Source organism: Pelodiscus sinensis, chromosome 8, assembly GCF_049634645.1.
Source record: "Pelodiscus sinensis isolate JC-2024 chromosome 8, ASM4963464v1, whole genome shotgun sequence".
Classification (NCBI taxonomy): Eukaryota; Metazoa; Chordata; order Testudines; family Trionychidae; genus Pelodiscus; species Pelodiscus sinensis.
The window spans coordinates 30,320,454-30,344,613 of record NC_134718.1 but is presented as its reverse complement, the minus strand read 5'-3'; the positions used below and the strand labels follow the sequence as shown (position 1 = coordinate 30,344,613).

Here is a 24,160-nt window from a genome sequence, read left to right as displayed (position 1 = left end):
GTATTTATAAATCCCAACCTCCTCATGGATGAGATGGCAGGAATTCTGTAAGTGCAAATCTGAGACACTTTACCATTGTGTGGGATGAACGATTGTTCTGGGTATCTCTGTTCTTATCGTATATTTTTCCCCCTCTCTGGGTTTCCAGGATCAAGATAAAAGCAAGCCCCTGTCCACTTTGGCTAACCTGGCAATCACCATCACAGATGTGCAAGATATGGATCCAGTCTTCATCAACCTGCCTTACAGCACGAACATCTATGAAAATTCACCTCCGGTAAGGGCGTCTTTTTCTTGCAGTGAGAAGGGAAGTGAGCTATGGCTAAGGGGATAAAGAACACTAGACATCATAATGCTGGGGATGAATAATCTCCTGTCAAGTACTGTGGCTTCCTCCTCTCAGGATGGTTTCCTTTGGTTCCTCTGTCCCAATTTTCAGGTGTTGAATCTGGGCTTTGTATGTCCAAATGCAAACACCATAGCATAGTTTTTGTTCTGCAGAACAAACAGGGTCAGTGGCAGATAGTCCTTGGTCTGAGGTTTACTAAAGCTGTTAGTTATGACAGTAACAAGGTAATAAGGTATCTGCTCGCTCTTGGGGAAGGGTAGCTTGACTTACGGTAGCATTCTCAAAAATCTCTGCATCCTGTATGCCATTGAGAGTCAATGGTATTTACATTTCAAAGTAATTTTTGAAGACTTTGCCCATAAAGCACGTGTTCTCTATACTTTGAAAATTACATTCTGTCCTAAAATTATCATGTGCTAGATTTCCATGCACTCACATAACACATCTGGAATCCTATGTTCAAATACTTAATTAGCTCACAGTTTAATTTGTTCATCTCATCCAGCTACACAATGTAACATACAGATGCACAAGAACAACCAAGAATGAGAATAAATGTAGTGTGGATTGGCGTTGAATGTACATGCTGTATAAAGGCTCATTACAGGAATAGGCACAGTGGCTACAAATCAAAGTTAAGGTGAGTTGGTGATATTGGCACTGGATGAACCTTCTTCAGACTCGACTATTCTTAACTCAGGCTTGGGTCACATATGCCTCACTTTCATAGCTCTATATTCATCTATAGATGTTCTCAATTCCACCCCCAGAATTCCAAGTAATTTCTTCTGCATTTATTGTATGCTCGTACTGAAGAATTTCTAAAATACTGCATACTAACTAGAACATTACAAAGTCTGTGTGAATGGGCCTGGTAGACCTGCACGCTAGACAGGAAATATAGGGTGAATACATTTTTAGCATCCTCTGAGTGTGTGGTGGGACTGTCACCAGTGCACAGAGAAAATGGTTGTAAATCAGATTGGAAATCAAGCATCAGTATGGATAATTAACAATTAGAACAATGTACCTTGGATTTTAGTGGAGACTTCATCACTAAGAAGGTTTAAATCAAGATTGGATGTTTTTCTAAAAGATCTGTTATAAGAATTATTTTGGGGAAGCTCCATGAGAATCAGACTAAATTATCTCATAGACTCATAGACTTTAAGGTCAGAAGGGACCATTATGATCATCTAGTCTGACCCCCTGCACAGTGCAGGCCACAGAATCTCGCCCACCCCTCTTAGAATAATCCTCTCACGTATGTCTCAGATATTGAAGCCTTCAAATACTTTGAAGGCCCCAACATGCAGAGAATCCTCCAGCTGTGATCTGTGCCCAATGCTACAGAGGAAGGCGAAAAACCTCCAGGGCCTCTGCCAATCTACCCTGGAGGAAAATTCCTTCCTGACCCCAAATATGGCGATCAGCTTAACCCTGAGCATGTGGGTAAGACTCACCAGCCAGACACCCAGAACGTTCCCTATAATGAATGGTCAATTAGTTACCAAGATCATGTTATTTCATCCAACCATCCCCTAATCATAGAATCATAGATAGTCTCTTCTGGCCTTGAGAGATATGAATATTTGATGGTGGAAAAATTATTAGGAATGTGTTTGATGGGACAAATGTCGTGATATTATGAAGTCATGTCAGCATATCGCAATGCAATGTACATGGTAGAGTGAATGTAGGAGGACTTTATAAGCAATGCTTGTGATATTCAAATCACTCCTTTGAAAACAGGACAATCTTAAAAATACAAAGACACATCATGAAATTCTAAATACATTTGATCTTAGCTGAAAGGCTGAGAAGTGATTCAAGATGGAAGATGCAGTTAATAGATACAAGTGACTACATGAATTATACTCACATGAAATCCTGTCCTGTTTATATTAAGCATTTTTTCATCAAAGTTCCTACTTAGAGTGTTATTAACAAAAAAAAAGATATGAAATGAAAATCCTCATTATGAGCAAAGATTATAGACTAGATCACCTTCACAGAGTGACTTTGTAACTGTGTAAAGACTCTCTCTTACATTAAATGACAGAATAGCAAGACAAGCTAAATAGTCCCTTCATGTTGTTGTTTACACTAACATACCTAACAATTACTTTCTGAAAGTATAGTTCTCCGCCTGGACAAAATAACTAAAGAATCCATGTTTGAGGTGCAATATGAGATCAATCCATAACTACTAAGTCACAATCTAACAGATTTCCAGTTTGTTAAATATTTATTGTCTCCTGTTCTTCCATTGCATCTGGAAAAAATCATATAATAGCATCAAAGAGAAAAAGAGGTGGAAACAAAATTCGGATCCATCCAAGTGTCCTCATTCTCCATATAAAATGCATGAGAGTGCAGCTTGTAAAATTTCCTCGTCACTTTCTCTATCACATTGGTACATGCAGTAGATGGGAGCTCAGAGAGGATCTGTATGGTGGAGTGTAAAGATGGGCATATTTTTCCTTCAGGGGACAACTTCTGAAGTCTGTAAAGAACATAAGAACACAAATCTCTGTGCAAATGCTGAAGCTGGGCTGTGCCATTTTTGTAAGACAAGAAATGTCTCATCAAAGCACCAGCCAGGTGGTGTTATCTACAGGACCTCTTTCCTTTCAGATCTCCAAGCTGTCTGCCTTTACCTCTAGTTTGGAGGCTTTGTGACCTAATAGTCTCAATGTATATGGGTACGTCTACACTACAGCGCTAATTCGAACTAACTTAGTTCGAATTAGTTAATTCGAACTAAGCTAATTCGAACTAACGTATCTAGAACTAAAAACTAGTTCGAATTAGCATTTTGCTAATTCGAACTAGCGCGTCCACACTGATTGGACGCAGGGGCGCATTTAAGGGCAGCTGAAACTGGTTCTGGCAGGGCATCAGGTCAGTAGTTGCTTTGTGTGGCTGCTGTCTGAGGCTATCTGAGGCTGGTCCTTAAAGGGACCCCCGGTTCTCAGCTTTTCCTGCTTGCTTGCCAACCTCGCCGAGGGACAGCAAAGCAGTGGTCTCTGTGCCCGTCTGTGTCGGTGCTTCCCTTCGGGGACGCCGCCGCAGATGGCAACATGGAGCCAGAGCTCGCCCTGCACCTTCTGGTGCACTTTCTGGACTTGATGCTGCAAGCCTGCCAGCAATGGCTCGAGGCTGCCTGGCACCACCTGGTGCACGTCAGCCCCCTGCCTCTCCGCCTGGCCGCCCTGGGGGCCGTGGAGGAGCCGCGGCGGCGCATCTGGCGTCTGGACACCAGCAGCGACTGGTGGGACCGCATCGTCCTGGAGCGCTGGGAAGACCGACAGTGGACCCAGAACTTCAGGATGAGGAGGGACACCTTCCTGGAGCTCTGCGAGTGGCTCGCCCCTGCTCTGCACAGAAGGGACACTCGCATGAGGCCCGCCATCCCCCTCCAGAAGCGGGTGGCCATCGCCCTCTGGAAGCTCTCCATGCCGGACAGCTACCGATCCGTCGGGAACCAGTTCGGCGTGGGGAGATCCACCGTCGGAGCGGTGCTTATGCAGGTATGGCACTCGGCCACTGCGCCGGAGGGGGGAGGGGCGCTGCAAGGAGGGGATGGGCCGCCCCAGGGACAAAGGGGGGGCGGGAGGAGGCGAAAGCACCCTGCACCGGAGGGGTCGGTCTGTCCCGGCCGTACTACACGCCGCCAGGGGGGTTGCTTCTGGGAATGGGGCGCGGGGCACTGCCAGGGCACGAATGCTCCCAGCCATCCGGGCGCCCCACTGATTGGCGCTTTGCTGTGTCTCTCTCCGCAGGTGGTCAAGGCCATCAACCGGGTGCTGCTCCACAGGGTGGTCCGCCTCGCTGACCCGGATGCCGTCATCCGGGGATTTGGCGCCCTCGGCTTCCCCAACTGCGGGGGGGCCATCGACGGGTCGCACATCACCAGGCGTCCCGTTACGTGAACCGCAAGGGGTACTTCTCCGTGATCCTGCAGGCCGTGTGTGACCACCGGGGACAGTTCACGGACATTAATGTGGGCTGATCCGGCAAAGCACACGACGCCCGGGTGTACCGCAACTCCTCCGTGTGCCAGCGGCTGCAGGACGGGACCTTCTTCCCCGACCGCCACATCAGGGTCGGGGACGTGGACATGCCCGTGTGCCTGGTGGGGGATGCCGCCTACCCACTGCAGCCGTGGCTGATGAAGCCCTACACGGGGCACCTCAATCCCTCCCGCCAGGCCTTCAATGCCAGGCTGACCAGGGCCCGCATCGTGGTGGAGGGGGCCTTCGGGCGACTGAAAGCCCGCTTTCGATGCCTCCTCACCCGTCTGGACCTGGCCAAGCACAACATCCCTCCCGTGGTGGCAGCATGTTGTGTGCTCCACAATTTATGTGAGAGAAAGGGGGAGGCTTTCCTGCCAGCCTGGATGGCTGAGGCTGAGCGCGGCTTCCTGGTGGAGGAGGAGGACTGACCTCTCCCTGCATGCCCCACTGGGGCCTTCTTCCACCCTACCCCCCTTCCCCTTTTCCCTCCCTACCTACTGTCAAATAGACACCTGTTTTTCAAACAAAAACGTCTTTTTATTTTACATAACTGGGGTGGGGGGAGGGAGGGAGGAAGGAGGGTGGGAGAGGGAAGGTTGAAACCTGGGACGAGGGAGCTGGAAGGGGAGGGAAGGGAGGAAGGGAAAGGAAAGCTCAGGGGTGGGGGTCCGGCTGCCTCTCCTGTCTCGCAACGCTGCGGGTCCGAGGGTGTTGGTGGGGAATGGTTGTGGAGGGTGGGGCAGGAGGGACGGGGGGTGTGGAGGAAGCAGGAGGGGGGGAGCAGGGGGAGGAGGAGGAGCAGGAGGGGGAGCAGGGGAACAGGAGGAATTGGGAAGTGGTCGAGCAGGCTCTGGAGGTGGCCTCGCAGGGCATGGCCCTGCTCCTCCAGTGCCTCCAAGCTCCTCCGGCGCAGCCTCAGGTCCTCCTGGACCCAGTGGTCCTGGAGATGGAGCTGTTGCTCCAGGAACCGGAGGTGCCGCCTCTGGTACTCCTCGTTCCTGGCTCTCCTGCTGGCGCGGGCGGCTGCTGCAGGCGGGGTGGTGCGCCCTGCAGGCCCAGGTGCTGCGGCTGTGGTGAAACCAGAACAGCGGTCAATTACCTCAGGGGCCCAGGTGTGTGAAACCCAGCTCCCTTCTGCAAGGCCAGGGTCCCTGCAGGATCCCCAGCTGCTGCTCCATGGTGGGCAAGGCCCAGGCGCACGGTCCCGGGGCTCCCTCTCGCCCCAGCCCCCCGTACACATAAGGGGAGCAGGATAGTACTCAAAGGTGGACACCTCCCCGGCCCCAGACGACACAGGCGAGCGGCTCTGTGGGGTGCCTCGGGGGTCCCAGGTCCTGGGCAGGCTGCCGGCAGGCTCCTGGCTCTCGGCGCCCTCCTCCTCCTCCGTATCCTGGAGCGGTCCCTCTGTCCCGGGGTCTTTCACGTCCTGGGGGGCAGGGACGGCATGAGCCCCCAGGAGGCGGTCCAGAGCCTGGAAGTGGGGGCAGGCCTCTGGGTCGGCCCCTGGCAGGCAGGGCCGGGAGTAGGACTGCCGCAGGTCCTTGATTTTGCAGCGCACCTGCTCCCGGCTGTGCTGGTGGCCCCTGGCGGCCAGGCTGGCAGCCATGCGGCCGTAGACTTCCGCGTTCCTGTGGCTAGTGCGGAGATCGTGGACATTGGAGGCTTCCCCCCAAACCTCGATGAGGTCCACGATCTCCGCACTAGACCACGCGGGTGCCCGCCTCTTGCGGTCCCGGGCAGGGTCCTGGGAGCCGCCATGCTGGTCCCGGGAAGAGGGGGAGGGCTGGGTGTCCTCGGGTGGCTGGCTCATGGGTGCAGGTGCAGGGTGTGCTGGCACGGGTGCTGGCAGCCTTGCAACTGGCACAAACTGTGTAGCCAGCCCGTGGCCCTTTAAGGGCTCCAGGGCCGGGAGGGGGACAGTAGAGTTTGCCTGGTGTTGGCCAGAGTGACCACCAGGGCAAGCTGGGAAGGGCTAGCCTCCCACTAGTTCGATTTAAGGGTCTACACAGCCCTTAATTCGAACTAGTAAGTTCGAACTAGGCTTAATCCTCGTAGAATGAGGTTTACCTAGTTTGAACTAAGCGCTCCGCTAGTTTGATTTAAATTCGAACTAACGGAGCGCTAGTGTAGCGCCTATGAAAGTTAGTTCAAACTAACGGATGTTAGTTCGAACTAACTTTGTAGTGTAGACATACCCTATGAGATTAGGAGACTAGTGGGAAGGAAACTCTGATAGTATAAGAGGTTACAGTAGAATGTTCTCTTGCAGGAATAGTGATCCTGATTAACAGCAAAGTGATTTCTCTTCGCTGTACCAGTACAATAGCTTGCCACTTACTTCTGCTTAGTCACTTTTGAACCTTAGGAAATCAAGCATTAAGATAGTATCTAGAACAGTGGTCCTCAACCTGCATTGCAATCTGTGCAATGCAGCTGTGGCCCATGCAATATCCCCAGGTAGTGATGGATGCAGCCCACAATGGTTGAGGACCATGGGTCTAGAACAATAGCAAAATACAGCCCCTGGACCAGATCTGGCCACCAAATCACTGGATTCCACCTGCCACTGTCCTGTGGCACAATAGGAGCCTCAAGCAGGCTCCCTGCCTTCTGCACCCCGGCATGCTGTCAAAGCAGCCAGCTGTGGGGGCCATGTGCATCTCTGTGCCACAAACCCATAGGGGTAGGGGCAGTTCACAGAGCCCCCCCTCGGGCACTCTGCACGCAGAGACACACACGGCCCCCACAGCCATGCTTTGAACAGTGGGCAGGTGTGTGGCAGGCAGGGTGCCTGCACAAGTCTCTCATTGGGCTGGTGACTAAGGTAAGAGGCTGCATGTGGCACCCCATACTCCCTCACCCCCCCAACCCTGTACACCCACATTCCTGCACCTATGCCTCCTCTAGACCCTGCATCCCAATGCCCTGCCCCAGGTCACAACCCCGTCCATACTTTGCCCTCCCTCCTACAACCTTCTCCCAAGTCAGAATCTCTCTTGCACCCATACTCCCCCCTCGTATCCCACACCTCTGCATTCCAGTCCCGTGCCCAAGTCACAACTTCTTCCTTCACCCAAAATCTATCCCAAACCTCACATCACCTTCTGCACCCCAGTCCCTTACTCTGAGCTCTCTCCTGCACCCAACCTCGATTCCAGACCCTGCACCTCCTCCATTAGTATCATGGAAGAGTGCAGCCTTTGACCACTTACCAAATTCTTGGATTGGCTTCCCATCAAAAATTATTGCTCACCCCCGGTCTAGAGCCTATCATGATGCATACATGGACTGTGAAAACCTTCTAAATACACATTCTTCCTGACCTATAACACCTTTCATACTCAGTTGAGGGGTGAATAAAATAGTCAGTGTGTGGTAGTTACGTGACATGAAAAAAAAAAAGTCCAGTAAATATTTTGATGACGCATCTGGCCTTTTTTTGCCACAAAATGGACTTCAACTTGATCTGCACACTGTGAACTGTGTGCCATGCACTGTGGCCTTGATATATACATCCTCTTCTGGCACATTGGGCTAATATACACACAAGCTGATTCTGCTATTGTAAGTATAAGGGTGTATACAATGTTTGAACAAGGCTCCTGTTAGTTTCCCTAGCCTCTTTACCTTTGTCTCTCTCTCACTGTTTATCTGTGGTGCACAGCATGATTGTGTTTCTCTATCTACGCATCAGGCAAGAATAACTAATCTAAAGTGTATATGTTACCTAATAAAATCTTCTTATTTGGGATTACTGCATCAAATTTTAATTTCCTGACTCAAGTAACAGCATGTCAGCCAGCCTGTCAGTGAAGAGCTGATAGAAGGTGAAAGAAGAGGATAAACTGCAGCAAATTACTGAAAACAGATCCCTATCAGCCCTTTGACTAGAATTGACTGGAAATAAGGAGTGAGAAATAGGATTTTTTTTAACCTCAGATTCCGCCATGGCAGCTTTCTTAAGCACAAGATCCTCCCATTGGCTCCTCCTGCCTTGACACAGGCTATGGTTCATCTTTCAAGTCCTTAATCCTGAGACAGAAGAAGGAAGAGAGAAGAAGAGTGCTGCTGGAGTTATTTTTCTGACCTCAGGGTGCTGTGCCATTATTCAGAAGCATTTTGCACATATTCAGACTCCGGGAAGAAAGAAATCTCCCCCACCCACCATTTAGAATTCATTAGCAGTCAAGGAGGGAGAGAGATTTTGTCATCTTGTTTGGAACTGTATATTCTTTCTTGATATAGTGTGTATTTTCAATGGGAGCAATACAATTTTTCCCTGTTTCCTGGACAAATGAAAACAGAACACATAGTTACAGTAATGTTCAACACTTGTGGTACAGAGTTCTTTTCTTCAAAACGCTTTACCAATATTAATCCCCACAACCTGTATCAGTTAGTAAGCATTGGCCATTTTACAAATAGGTAATGGAGGTACAGAGATGGGATTTACTACCAGCCATAAAGACGTCTCACTTCCTGATAACCCAGGACTTCTTGATTCCTGGCTTTTTGTTCAGCCCACAGCTTACTCTTGTCCAAGAACTTTAAATCAAGACCCATTTTCAAAGGGGACTTCTGCAAGAGGTAGGCAGAGGCACACCTGAATGCATTCTACATTAGCAGATGAGAAACTGTGCAATAGTGGATTTAAAATTAGCCATTATTCTACAAAGGAATTTTACTACCCAATTACAGAGAGAGACTGCCGAACTGGTATTAATTTACAAATTTGACACTTAAAAAACATCAAATAGTCTAGTAGCACCTTAAAGACTAACAGAACATGTAGATGGTATCATGAGCTTTCGTGGGCAAAACCCACTTCTTCAGATGACTACCAAAAGTGGGTTTTGCCCATGAAAGCTCATGATACCATCTACATGTTTTGTTAGTCTTTAAGGTGCTACTAGACTATTGGTTTAATTTTTTCTTGTTACAGACTAACTCGGCTACCCCTCTGAAATTTGACATTGTTACCCTGGGCTTGAATAAAGATATTAACTGGTTAACACACTACAAAGCCCATTTCACCTGCCTTTAAGATCTGCGTTTTCACATCAACAAACTATGAATGGGAAACATCCAGCCCACTTAATTAGCTTCATGAACATGGGTCCTACAATTGACAATTGCTTTTACTGTTATATCTATCTTAGTTTCTGTTACTTCCATTCCAACTAATCTGATGAAGTGAGTTTTACCCTAAATAAATAATCTTAAATAAATATTTTGTATTAGTCTCTAAGGTGCCACAGGACTACTTGCTGGGTTTTCCAAGGTCAGAGGATAATGCGTTCCTTATTACAGCATGGCATTTATCTCCCTTAACATAGAATTAAAATACTTGTAGGAGTTTTGGGCACTTCCAAACTTCCTTTCCACCCAAAAATCAGTAAGTTAAAGAAATAATGCAAAAGTAGTACCACCTTAGCTCCAGAGTGTCAGTAACTCTCAGTTAATTCCTTCTTAGGATAGTTCTAGCCCGTCAGTGTGAATACTTTATTAAAAGCTCAGGGTTTTATTAAAAAAGGATTTATTTATTCTCCTCCCAAAACCTTCAAACTTTATTTGGCTAATGTAAAATCCTTTTTCTGGTTTTTAAGCATGGGACTGTTTCAGATTATTGCTTTTTAAATCTTCTCCTCCCATCCACATGGGAGCGGGTTGTTTTGAATTGTAGCACTTCACTTCTCACTTTACATCATCTACTTCAGAGCTTTGTTATAGGCCTGTGGTCCCCAACCCGGTGCCCGCGGACGCCATAGTGCCTGCCAGACTCTTTACATGCGCCCGCGGAGCCGTGGTCCCCAACCCGGCCCCGGGGGCACTGCGCGTGCCCTTGGCTCCGGCACCGGCCTTGGCCCCGCCCCCGGGGGTGCCGTGCGTGCCCTGGCCCCGGCGCCGGCCTTGGCCCCGCCCCCGGAGGCACTGCGCGTGCCCTTGCCGGCTCCGGCGCTGGCCTTGGCCCCGCCCCCGGGGGCGCTGTGCGTGCCCTGGCCCCGGCGCCGGCCCCGGCCTTGGCCCTGCCCCCGGGCGCGCGGCGCTTACGGGGGGAGCGCCGGCCCCAGGCGCGCGGCGCTTACGGGGGGGAGCGCCGGCCCCGGGCGCGTGGCTATGGGGGGGACCCGGGGGACCCGCCCCCGGGCATGTGGCTGGGGGGGGCCTCCCCCGGGCGGGCAAGTGTCCCCGCCCCCTGGCGCCTGGCGGGCGAACGGCCACGCCCCCTGGCACCCGACAACCTGAAAAGGTTGGGGACCACTGTTATAGGCTCATCCCTCCTTGATGATCAGGTAAATACTGAATCCCTGTAAGAATAGTGGGAGCTTTCAGGAGTAGCTGCAGACACCAGTTTACCTGACAGAGGCATGGATGACTATCATATATAGACATGAACTTTGATTTAATCTAGGAACCTAATTGTATATTGGTTATAACAAGGACTTCTCCCAGGTGTAAGTGGCAGAGTTACCTCTGATTTAGAAATGAAGGTAACTGCGTGCCTGCTATTGAAGTTCCCTGGATAATAGGCTTTCATCTTACAATGATCTTATGATGGGTTGGATTGTAGAAATCTCCTTGGGGTTGTTACCCGGTGTGCTGATCAAGCCTGTGACACCATCCTTCCTGCTCTCTGGAGCTTCCTGTCCTGCTGGGCCATAAGCTCTGATCTCCCCAGCCAAGGCACAGAGTTGGGGTAACTTCCCCTGCTGCAGAGCAGCACAGACACTGATAACTCAGCTCTGGGAGGGCTCAGTGATAAGATCACTGTTAGCACCCAGGAAACCAACCCCCCCAAAGGACCAGAACCCCAACGAAATCCATCTTACCCTGTGTAAAAGTTTTACACAGAGAAAGCTAATAAAGATGTTCACCCCTTTATCAATGAAAGAGATATGTATGCAGTGGTAGCTCCTCTCCAGGCAATAATTATTTACACTGGGCTTGATAATAAATAAAGTGTTTTTGTTAAGTATAAAAAGTCATATTTAAGTCATTGCAAGTGAAATCAGATGGAGCAAAGTTAAGTTAAAATAAAGAAAAAAAGCTAGCTAATTCTAAGCCCCTACAAAACTTGTTACATGTAAATTCTTATCCTAAACTGTTCTTATCTCAGGTAAAATGCTTCATGTCAGAGTTGGGTCTACAGCTTTTCAGAGTTCTTTAGAGTTCGTTTTCTAATTTCTTTGTGTATCCTCTTAGAGTAGGCAAGGCAGTTTTAAAAGCCAGCTGAAGATGTCAAGGCTTTTCCCCACTCTGGCATGATGAATGCAGAAGTGAGGGCCCGCAAAAGCACCCCAAAACCTGATCTCTACAGGCTTTGGTACAAAAACTCCCCCCAAAATCTTAATACCCGGACTTTGGAGAATAAAAACTGCTGCCATCACACAAGTAATGGTAAGAAAACCAGGGAAGAGATCACTTGGGAAAGCTCAGCTCCAAAATAAAACCAAGACACACAAATTAACTAATACCAGGTCAGTTAAAAAAAACCCCGAACTTTTATCATCAAAACAATACCTCAGTTACAAGCATAGTTGGAATGGCTAGATGTTAAGAGCCACCAATTAATATACTCATCAGGGATTCCCTCCTCCCCCATGGGCCAAAACTTAGTTACAAAAGAGAGGAAAAACCATTTCCAACAGCACAGACCTCAAATCCAAATTCCCAAACCAGAAAACAATAAAACCTGACGGATTTATCTAGACTTTACCCTACTTACACCTTATGAAGAGTCTCTTTCTTGGAGAGAGACATGTCTTCTGTCTTCCTCAGTATCTAGAGAGCAAACTGGCTCAGAGATAAAGGAGGGAAAACCCCAAAATTCCTGTGTCTCAGTTTGAAATCCCTAACTGCATTTCTATTGGCTGACTGCTTCCTGGCTAGGTACAGGGGCCAAAGACCTGATTGCTTTCCATTCCTTAACTAGACCTTTCCCCAGGATGGGAACCCTTTGTTCAGTTTCCTCATCCCAATAGAAAACTACTAGCTTTAATATGGATGCCAGTACCAGGTAGGTGGCATGGTCACATGTCTTTGTATGACCCACCACTGTTTGGTCTTGTAGGAAAAATAAAACTATTCATGGGTCATTGACTTGAGTACTGAGACATTAAATTCCTAAAGTATCACTAATGGCCCTCATTAGCAAATTTAGAATTAAAAACAAATTCACACTTTGTGTTTTAACTTCAGATACGAGAATGATACATGCACAAATATAGGATATACAGATTCAGCAGATTGTAACTTTAAAAATATGTTACATGAGCTGTTATGCATAAAGCATCTTTGAGTTATGGTATTCATAGTCATGCCAATTTTCATAAAGCATAAAAGGGGCATGACACACCCCACAGACAAAATTAGGGTGCCTTGTAAGAAGAACCGGGGAAGAAACCAGCTGCCAATCCAAGAGGAGCTGAGAGAAACAGCACAATGAGGAAATTAGCCAATTAATTTGCATTTCTTCATATGAGGAATTATATAACTAGGATGGAGCTGTCAGGGCTTTCACTTGTACTCTGTATAGCTGCCATGGAGTGCTTCTGTATTTATTAGCATACTGAGGGTGTTTCTGGGTGGGGCCTCAAAAGTACTTTTTGATTTCCCTTTGACCTTTGCAGCAAATGGAGAAATTGCATCAATTTACATTTCTATTCCCAATACAGGCAGTCCTCGACTTACGCGGATCCGACTTATGTCAGATCCGCAGTTACGAACGGGGCTGCCCCGGAGGACACGGACTGCGGGACCTTGCGGTCCTGCCGCCCATGTACTCCGGGGCTTTCTCTGCGTCTCCCTGGTCTGCAGACCAGGAAGACGCGGAGCAAAGCCGCGGAGGGGCTCGGGCAGCAAGGCAGCCCAGGCGTGCCTGGGCTGCTCCGCTGCTGGCTTCCCCGAGGCTTTGCAAAGCCGCGGGGGGGCTCGGGCAGCGAGGCAGCTTTGCAAAGCCTCGGGGAAGCCGGCAGTGGAGCAGCCCAGGCGCGCCTGGGCTGCCTCGCTGCCCGAGCCCCCCCGCGGCTTTGCAAAGCCTCAGGGGAAGCCGGCAGCGGGACAGCCCAGATGCCCCGCAGCTGTCCAGCTGCTGGCGTCCTCAGAGGCTTTGCTCCCCGTCTCCCTGGTCTGCTGGTCTCCAGCAGACCAGGGAGACTGGAAGCAAAGCCGCGGAGGACCCAGGCGGCGGGACCGCAGTGCATCTCGGTCTGCCGCCCGCGTCTTCCTGGTGTGCTGGGGTGGGGGGGGGGGGGCGCAGCTAGTACGCCCCCCCCCCCCTCCAGCAGACTAGGCTTTTCTCCAGACGCCTGTGGCAGAGCAGCTGGGGCGCTGCCGGTTGGTCCCGCAGCGCCGCTCTGGGTGCTACTGGACCAACCCGGCAGCACCCCAGCTGCTCTGCCCCAGGCGTCCTGATTCAGCCGCTGCTGATCAGTTTCCGCAGCGGCTGAATCAGGACGCCTGGGGCAGAGCAGATGGGGTGCTGCTGGGTTGGTCCAGTAGCGCCGAGGAGCAGCGCTACTGGAGCAACCCAGCAGCACCCCAGCTGCTCTGCCCCAGGCGTCCCCAAGTCAGCTGCTGCTGAAACTGACCAGCGCTGACTACAGGAAGCCCGAGGCAGAGTTGCTCTGCCCCGGGCTTCCTGGGATCAGCTGCTGATCAGTTTCAGCAGCAGCTGACTTGGGGACGCTTGCGGTTCTTAAGTTGATTCTGTATATAAGTCAGAACTGGCGGTCAGTTTCAGCAGTGTCTGAATCTGGACGCCAGTTCCGACTTACATACAGATTCAACTTAAGAACAAACCTACAGTCCCTATCTTGTATGTAACCCAGGGACTACCTGTACATGCACTCTGAGATGCAGCAGAATTTCAACAGATGCAAACAGAATCTGCTCCGAGTTGGTGCTAAGTTTGTGACTGAAGCCTCAGAAATTAGTTGTCATGATTTCTGATGTGCCAAACCTTCCTGAAATTCAGCAGTGAAATATGGGCTGTTTTAGGGCAAATTATTTGGGGGAGGGACTTCTTGGCTATTTTAGGACATGAGAATATGTAATTAAAGCATGGCACATAAGAGAAAATGAAGGCTATAGAGAAAGTCCTGTGTTAGGGCCGAACTTGGCTCTGTACAGTTTGCTCTGGGATAGCAGATCAGTGTTTCCATTTGAGGCTGTTAACCAGTGCTCACTGTGAGGCAGGTCTTGGCTACACTGTTATATTTCATTTCATGTAAGCAGTTAATTGAAGATGTACAGTTAGGACCTGATACTATGAATTCAGTGGAAAGATTTTCAATGACATTGATGGGCTTTGGATCAGGCTGTTAGTGGGAGACGTACAAACTCCTGGAGTTTGGTTCCACTAGTCACTGGGATGTTCAGGGAGCATTCTATGAACAGGACTGCACAAAAGACAAAGTCACACAGTCTGGTAGACCATAAAGCAAAATGTAGCTGGTGGCAGTTGCTGTCTCTGCTGTGGGTTCAGGAAATGGATGTCTAAGCTGTGGAGGTGAGGTAATTCTATCTCCAGTAATGCGTGTTTCACTGTCATGAATAAAGTGTGAATCATTGTCAGAAGGGCATGAGGAGGGGCTTCTAAACGAGAGCAGAGGAGTAAAAGGGTTGACCCAGAATTGCAAAAAACAATTCCATGAAAACCTGTGTCAGGCTTTCCAGAGGCGGCAACGCCCTAGTTTCCTGTGTTGCCAGTTCTTTAATCCTCATGAAATACCAACAACCCTGTGGGTTACCCCCTGGCTCTTGCAGATGGGTTTTTCTAAAAAGAAAATCCCTGAACTCTCACAGCAGCGTTGGTATTCTTAGCTTCTGCCTCTGGCAACGATCGCGTCACTTGGCACCCACAGAAGGTGGCTTTTTGTAGGATAAACTTGCACCACAATAAACAGGGCCATTACTATTCCTGTGCCATCCCTAGCCCCTCATTCCTAGCAATTGCTTTCCCTTTGAAATGTACAGCACGGCTTGTGACACTTATCATTCTGAGCTGCTCCTTCTCTCCTGACAGGCGATGAGTGAACTGTCAGATAGGTCGGCATTGCATCTTGTGTCTTTGGAATGGAGATGCACTTTAGTTTGCCATTGAGCAACTGGAAGCTCATCTCCCATGGGAACAGTAAATTGAAGTGTTCCACATTGGGAAGTGAAGTGAGCACTGAATTGTCTGCACTGAGGTCTCTTTCTCTTCCACTTTGTCTTTTCTGTTTTCTTCACCTCTCTAAATCCCAGCTCTTGGCTCCCACCTGCCTTCGTTTCCCCATTTCTCTGGGGTTTGTAAATACCATCTTTATCTGTACTTGCTGATTTGGAAATCACAATTAAGCCTGGTCATTTAAATGCTCTGTAGTGTCTGCTGGATCCCAAGAAGCTGAGTGACTTGGGGAGTTATGCTTAATGCTATCAAATAAAAGTGCAGATTTACTTTATTGAAATGCCAGGGGAGATTTATCAGAGAAATATACACGGCCCAAATAACTTCCCTTTTGATTATAGCCAGTTCCATATTTTCTCCACTCAGTTTTTCTGTGCTCCCTGGAATCAGACAGACTGATGCTCTGAAAGCCGGACAATGAAAATCTGAATTTCTGAGGAGAGAAGTTCTCTCGGTGTTTTCTCCAAGGTAGCTCAAGGAAGTTTTTAATTTCTAAATGAGCTGATTGTGTTGTCACAGGATCACTTTCCCCTACTGCACTGTTAATAAGATTCCCCTCTGTTTGGCTAGTGTACTTGTGTGTTTTGTGCACACACATACTCTGATGGGTATTTCATCCTTGCATGCTTAAATATTTGCATATGCTTAAGCAGGCAGGCACAGATACTCATGGGTAGGCAAGTACGTACATAGCAGCAAGTATGCATATGCCTACCCATCCCACACCTGGGTACTTGTATGCACATCATTATACCCATAGTAACTGAAATACGCACCTATATTGGGGTGGGCAAAACATTTTGACGGGGGCCACTTTGGACATTTTTTAATTGCTCCCCTGGCTGCCTTGGAAGAGGCAGAAACCTGTGGAAGGGGTGGAGCCAGGATACTTCCATGCTTCCCCACCCACAGACTCTGATTCCCCTGGGGGTGGGGGAGCATGCAAAGACTTTGTCCTCCTACTCCCCCCCCCCCCCGCCAGAGAGAACCGACAGCTGTTCAGAACAGCTGGCAGTTCCCTCTAGGTAGCCGTGCCCCCTGTGGTGGGAGGGGACTTCACATGCTCCCCCCACTGCCACCCAGGTCAATCGGGGCCTGGGAAGGGGGAGCATGTGCAGTCTCTTGCTCCCTGCCCCCACCCTGCAAGGGAGCTCACACTTAGAGTCAACCACTAGCTGAGCAGAAGCTGGTGATTGACTTCAAGTGCTGAGCCCCTTGTAGGGTAGGAGGAGACTTCACACGCTCCCCCCACCCCTAAGCCCTGATTGGCACTTAGAATCACCATGTGTGCCTGGAATGGTGGGAGGAGACACACTCCTTGCAGGGCAGGAGGAGATTTCGCACACATTCCCCCCTGCCTCCAGGCCCTGATTGGCCTGGGGGCAGGGGTGCAGTAGGGCCTCCACGGGCCAGATAAACTCACTTGGTAGGCTAGATCCAGCCCAGGGAGGCCCTTTTGCCCACCCCTGACCTTTATGCAATGCATACACATTTATATACACACATTCTCATGCATTCTCAGTGGCAAGATTTTTTAAATTTAGTGCAGGTCGTAAAAAATCTGTAGTTGTAATGAAAAAATGAACCAGTAAGGTTGGTTAAATAAATGGTGGAAACTCAACCTTCGGCCTTCAGCTGATTCATTTTGACATTGGTGGAAATCAGCCAAAGCCAGCATGCTGTCTTGCTTCCTCATTAGACATGCAAATGCCATTGTTGACATTTTCTCTCAGGGTGAAATAAATGCCTCTTTTCCTGCTCTCAATAAACCAATGAAAAGGAAGCAGCTTAATGTCAGAAATGTGTTCACACAACATTAATTACTGTTTTGTGTGTGTGTGTGATGTGCCCATGCATGGACTCACTCGAGCCTCATAAGTAAAGCCAAAGCTAGAGATGCCAGATAGTGAATTCATGAATAACATTTCTGTTTCAAAAAGTAATCCTGGGTCAGTCTTTGGCCATTTACAGTTTACTTGGGGCTCCTAGGCTTGTACATTCTTTTGGCTTATTGTGGGAGAGCAAGTCATGTGACTTTCCTGAAGGAACTTGTGGAACTGGATGTCTGATAGAGGCAACCATCGGTAGACTGACCCCTATTCTGAGCTTTGTTCTGACGCTCATTCTGCCTACAGCATTTTATTAAAATGTAACTGATCTTTTTAGTTCTTCCAGTCAGTCAGGTAGCTGGCCAGCCCTGATCATTGCTGAGAGAGCCTCATTCAAAGAACACTGAAGACAAATACCAAAAGAAATCAGAACTGAAAATAAAATGGACAGGTGGAATCTATGTACTGATGATTGTTGAAATCTATGGTGGAAAAATGATTGCCTTGTGGGATATGAGGCCTGAAGCTCTAAGCAGAGGAAGCTATTGCTTAGTGGAAGTCCTTTTTCTCAAATTAAGGAATAGATAGTTTCAATATATAAACTCCAGTATAAAAACTCCAGTCTTTGTATCTGTTCCAGTCTTAAATGTTTTTTTTCCTTAAATTTGCTACACCTTCCTTTACCCACAGCTGAGATTTCTCTGGTTTAGTCCTAGTGTTAAGAGAGCTCAGATATTAATTGCAACATTCACCTTGGTGACCTAGCTTCAAATTCTTCTATTAAAGGTAGGTGGCAAGTGACAGTGAAATGTGTTTGTTGGTGTCATCATAGTCCCTGGTGGATATTTGCTCACTGCACAAAACTACAACATGATTTGTCTCAGTTTGTTCAGAAGACCTTGTGTGTTACAGGTCTAGTTCTGCTTTGGGTATTACAGGTCAAGACCAAGGTACGTTGCCAGAGCTTTGTGAGGGGCACAGGACTTGAATAGCAAAGGGTGTTGCAGGACAGAAGTAAGCTGTATTGGTGCATTGGCTATGGGAAGCTATTCTGGGGCCTTACTGCACAGTGCCTTGTCCTGTTCATGAGCAGTTCCTGACTCCCACAAATACTCAGCACATAATAAACCACATTACATTAACAGGGCACTTCAACTGCTATACTTGCATTGCCATGAGGTTCTCTGATTCACTCTGCTATTCTCATTCCCTGAGTGCATGTGAGTTAAGCCTTACGCACCATAGAAGTGCAAGAATTTGTAAACATTCTGCAGTATTATACAGCACAGGAAAACGATACAGTGGAAGTCTACAGGGCCTGGCATGTTCACATCTTCCTTTCCTTCCTAGGGTACAACTGTGCGTATGATAACAGCAATTGACCAGGACAAAGGACGGCCCAGGGGTATTGGGTACACCATTGTCTCAGGTAAGTCCTGTGGAGAATTTATCATGACCCTTGGTTGGCATATGTTGGAGGTGAGGGAAGAAATGGACTTTTAAAGAGTTTTCACCTTCCCTGTCCAAACATGAAAAACTATTCTTTTATTCAACTATTATCTCCTTAATTGTGGTTTTTTTAGGTCTGTAGTCAGTTCTTTAATTGCAATCATTGCTGATTACCAGAGCCTTCTGACATAACTGAAATCTTTCTGCTTTCTGATGAATTTCTTTTGCTATCAGTAATGTCACAAAAATACCCTGTTAGTGACTTCTCAATTCTCTTGAGTGGAAATGGTCATTTTACGTACAATTTTCCAATATTTTATATTGTCCTTTCAGTGTTAATAGCATGCAAGGTACATACAGCATGACTACTAGACTATATACATTTCCACGTCCCCAATGTTGACTTTGCATTGCTTGCTTTGTGCACCTTTGGATGCGTCTATCTAATAACGGAATGCAGTTCATCATTCTGCATGTATCCCACCAGCTCAAGGCTGTGTGCAGTTTACATGATACAAACTAGCAGGTGATTAGGAGAGACCTTAGGGCGGGCATTTCCCTGTGATGGTGTTGCTTTTAGAAAAAGAATATATGTAAGAGTAGACAGTATGGTACATGCTTATTTTCAAGAGTTAAGGATTGCTGCATGACTTACATGTTTTGCCTTGCTCCATCACTTGTAAGTATTGTTTATCACAATGGAATGGTTCCATATCATACCACACCAGAGAAGACGTCTGCAGATAGCTAAGTGTAAGCATTTTGTTGCTGATACGGTTGTCATATTATTGATATAGTTATGGAAATAGTGTGATTTATTACCTACTGAATTACTGAGACCATTTTCTGCAGCACCTAAGTGTTCCCTAATTATCTCTTATTAAAGTATTAGCCTGGCCCACCAAGACTCTGCTTAACTTGTGAGATTTAGTAGGATCATTTCACAGGTTGGTCTGCCTACATGCTAATTTTTAAACCTATTTTAACCCAATCTGATTGTGCCACCTCACTCCCCAATACGTATTCTCCTTTCTTCTGGGGCTTTATGTCCTCAGTTCTTCTTCTCTGTGGTCAGTAGGCATTTCTCATGCTGCATTGGGACCCTGGACCAGAAAACACTTCCATGTGGGAGAGGTCTGCTTAGTTTATACCCTTTCATTGCTGCTTTGGAGTGATCTGTGTGAAATTCCCAAGCAATCTAAAGCCACCCGAGTTACAGTAAAACTTGTTTAAGATAGAATCTGATTTCAGAAAAAAATTGAATTCAGTTATTTTTTCTGCATGGATACCTGAAATTGAACTCTGCAACAGCTCCTTTAGATAGATACCATGCAGGTAGTTATGAGGAAATAAGCATTATTTTCTGCTTCCCATACATACATTCATCCTTTCTCTTCAGACAATGATCCCTTTTACTGGCTTCTATTTGCAGAGACATGGCCTTGAGTCTCAGGATTCTCATGTTGTCCTTCCTCTCTCTTGCTCTCTGGGATCCCAGCCCTTTATACTTTGAGATGCTTTTTAATAATGGTGGTTTGGACAGAATCCAGTGGCATATCAAGTATGCAGGGCTAGGTTGCAGCAGCATTTCAGCAATGAAATGTTCAAGCAGGTGTCTCCTCATTGGTGAAATGTAACAAGCTGTGTGCTTCATGCAATGACTATTGTACTCTGTTCCTGCTCACAGTTACCACCCTACCCTCCACATCTTACTCTGGAGCTACTTTAGAGTTTTCTTTCTCAAAGCCTAGTGTTTCAAATGTCTTTCGATATTGCCTGCACCTCAATCAGCCTGAAGGGTCAGGGTGACTTGATCCTGGCTTTCATGTCTGTTGTCTCTGGCTGGAAGTTTTAGTCTGAATCCAGCTCAATCTGACTTTAAAGAGACTGAGATTATACATTTGTATAATTCCCTTTTAACTTTTTTTTGATCTACATAGAGTATGTATTAACTGACTGATTGGCATTGACCTGTCACACAGGGATATTAATCAGAGCAAATTACAGTAGTGGGTTTTTTGTGATGTAGACACAGATTCACTGGAAACTAGACTGGGACCACAACATCATTTCACAGAGGCCATCAAGCAACCTTCAGATGGTAAAGACTTTCTGCAACTGCTGACCTGTGATGTATTCAAACCCATGACCTAGAAATAAAAGTCTCTGTTATCCAATTACTCCTCTCCCAAGGTCCATTCTATAAGCTAATCCTCCAGGATGTCATTTCCTGAGTGCTGCTCTATATATCGCCATCTCCTTTAATTTTGTCTGCTGGCTTGGCTGTTGAGTATGTCTTGGGTTAAATGTGTATCCCCATTACTAATGACCCCTGGTTTCCCACTTTCACAATTGTGGCTTTTGTCTGTGCTCCTAAAGGACAGCTTTACTGCAGCTATCCCTTTCATTCTTTCCTGTGTGATCACCTTGAGGCTCAGAGATATTGGGAGGGGGCAGGTTCCTCCTGAGCCTTCTATGCACTAGATTTGCAGGAGATATTTCCCCTTTGTGTTGGTGATGCTGGGAACACAAGAGTAGATAAGGCACCAATGATCACAAGCATTTTTACTCATTTGATCTGTAGGCCTGCTCTAAAGAGCATTAGACTAATGTGTAGGGCCCTACCAAATTCAAGCTCCATTTTGGTCAATTTCACTGCTATAGGTTTTTAAAAATGGTAAATTTCATGATTTCAAACATTTAAATCTGAAAGTTCAGGATGCTGTAATTGTAGGGATCCTGACCCACAAAGGAGTTGTGTGAGGATCACAAGTTTATTGCAGGGGGAGTTACAGCACTGCTACCCTTACTTCTGTGCTGCTGTTGGTGGCGGCGCTGCCCTCAGAGCTAGGCAGCTGGAGAGTGGTGGCTGCTAGAAATAAGACTTACTGTGTAGACGTGCACAGCACTATTTCTGAATCACATTAGTGATTTCGAAATAATGCTTCAGTGTAGACATAGCCTTAGTGAGCAGCTGCCACTCCCTGGCTGCTCGGTGCTGAAAATACCCAACCAACCAGAGCTGGCCCAAGCTACGGGCTAACCGGGCTACCACCCTGGGCACCCCATTGTAGGGGGAGCCGTGTGAGGCTGCTGGGCGAGGCGGGGGCAGCACCACGCATGCTCCGCCTGTCCGGGGTTGGGCCGCGCATGCACTGTGTGCCCGGGGCAGGGCCACGCATGCGTCGCACTCCCGGGGGCGGCGCTGCGCTCCCGAGGTCCGGGGAGCACGAATGGCTTAGACTGGCCCTGCAGTCAACATTACAGACACTATTCTCCGGTTACCCAGTTTTGAAGGCAATGAATAAGTAAGGGTGGCAATACCGTGACATTCCTAAAATAGCACTGTGATCCCTCTGCCACTGCTTTTTGAATCAAGATTCCCAATTTGGGACATGCTGGTCTCTCCCATGACAGCAGTATAGGATAGAGTAAAAGGACAGAAAAGGTCAGATTTCTAGAGGACACCAGATTTTGTGGTCCTTGATGCATTTTGTATGGCTGGGAATTTGGTAGGACTCTGAGTAAGCAGTAGTAAAATCCCTGATTCCCTGCCTACATTAGTGCTACTGCCTAAATTAGAAGTCATACTGGTAATAATGGAGCAGTGGGAGATTTCCCACTAAATCCAGCGTAGACTCAGCTCGTATGTGACACTGCAAGTTTTCATTGCAAAATTTTGGCAATCTGTTCTGCTCAGCTACATCATGCATGAGCAGATTCCAACAACATTTCTCCCTTTCCATACAGGTTACCTTGTGCTTCTAAATTCAAGTTTCCTGAAGCACTGTCACTGATTGGCCTTGAAAAATGTTTAGGGCTGAAGGAAGTTTGTGGTGTGAACATGGCCTTTCTTGTCCCTCTGACTTTTGGGGGGCATTCTGTAATTGCTCTCAGCTGAGAGGTTTCTCTTCTTTCCAAAAGGTGGTCACTGACATCATTTTAGGCATGAACCCCACTTGGCCTATTCCATCTGCTCTGGCAGAGTCCCAAGCAATTTTGCGTTCTTTGTTGTGGACTGGTTTTTTCTACACATCCATTCTTTACTTTGAATTTTGATTGATTTTTATCGCACAGAAGAATATTTACTAGCTCTCTCCCCCACCCGATAATCCTTTTAAAAACAATGCCACGTGATGTTAAAACAGTGTGATTTGATTAGCCGGTCTAAGTTATTAACCAGTCAGTATGCTTTTATTATGTTACTAGCCAACTGTAGTTGATAAAATAATTTTTACTCAGTCATTTTGCTGTAATAATAATATATATGAGCTAAATATTTTCCCTGTCATGCTGTTTAAAACTGAATATATAGTTCTATAGCAAATGAAACAATGAATTCACGCTATTGTGGCTCTTTTGGTTAGTGATGATTGCTAATTTGGCTCCTGAGCCACTGAGGGCTAGGTATCACTGCTGTAGTGTGTGTGAAAATGATCAAAGAACAGTTTTACAGGCCCATTGGGAAGCTAACATTGTAGCTTTGAAGAAATGTGATATTTTTCATTTCACTTTACTTTTAGGTATTTTCTTTTTAGCTTGTCAACTGCTATCAATACAGGCAGTACCTAGAGTTGAAATATTTTTCTATCCACTGGCCCAAATCTGCAAAGCAAACAAACATGCATGCAGTTTACAGGTCAGCTAAATTTGCTCATGTTCACATCTGGCTCCCTACTCCATTAACACCCTGTTTTAATTAATTCCTTTCTTACATATGCTCTGTGGCTTGGCTAGTGTCAGTCTTGTCTGTGCTGGTCCAATCATTACTCAGTTGAGATACTATGGGAATAAATGAAAAGTGCTTTGGAGTGTGGGTTGTGTGTGTGTGTGTGTGTGTGTGTGTGTGTGTGTGTGTGTGTGTGTGTGTGTGTGTGTGTGTGTGTGTGTAGAATTTATAGTCACAGGCTTGCATTCGGTGCCTTAAAGACACTTGGATTTGCTTGAATATGCCATTAACTTAATCGCTGCCCCTGGATCTGGCCTGGTGGGAGAGCGGCTATTGCAGAAAACAGTAATTAAGAATACATCAAAGCCACAAGCGATTAAATTGTTTTGCATTTTTGGGGAAAGCCAAAACACAGGAATTTTAAAATATTTTGGAAACTGGCCATATGTTACCCTGTCTGATAACCTCAGTACTCTCCACTGTGACAGTGATACTGAGGTCTGAGGGAGTAGCACATTCATGGACAGATTGAGTGCCCAGTAAAGGAGAAGGATTGGAATGTAAAGGTATGTATGAGGTACCGAATGGATGGGTTGCCTAATGTATGCAATAGAACAAGCTGAAGCCTATTGGGCCCAATCCTAATCTTATTTACACCAGTTTCAATTATAATAT

The 24,160-nt window shown here is 47.2% G+C and overlaps 1 protein-coding gene across 6 annotated transcripts in view; it reads left to right on the top strand.

The window, feature by feature from the left end:
• The window catches only part of CDH23 (cadherin related 23), a 576,749-nt gene that overhangs the window by 234,510 nt on the left and 318,079 nt on the right, over nt 1–24,160 (top strand). For all 6 annotated transcript variants that reach the window (XM_075934954.1, XM_075934955.1, XM_075934952.1 and 3 more), the window contains 2 exons: nt 149–277; nt 18,718–18,796. In XM_075934954.1, the coding sequence (XP_075791069.1) occupies nt 149–277; nt 18,718–18,796 (208 nt within the window). The remainder of the gene's footprint in view (nt 1–148; nt 278–18,717; nt 18,797–24,160) is intronic.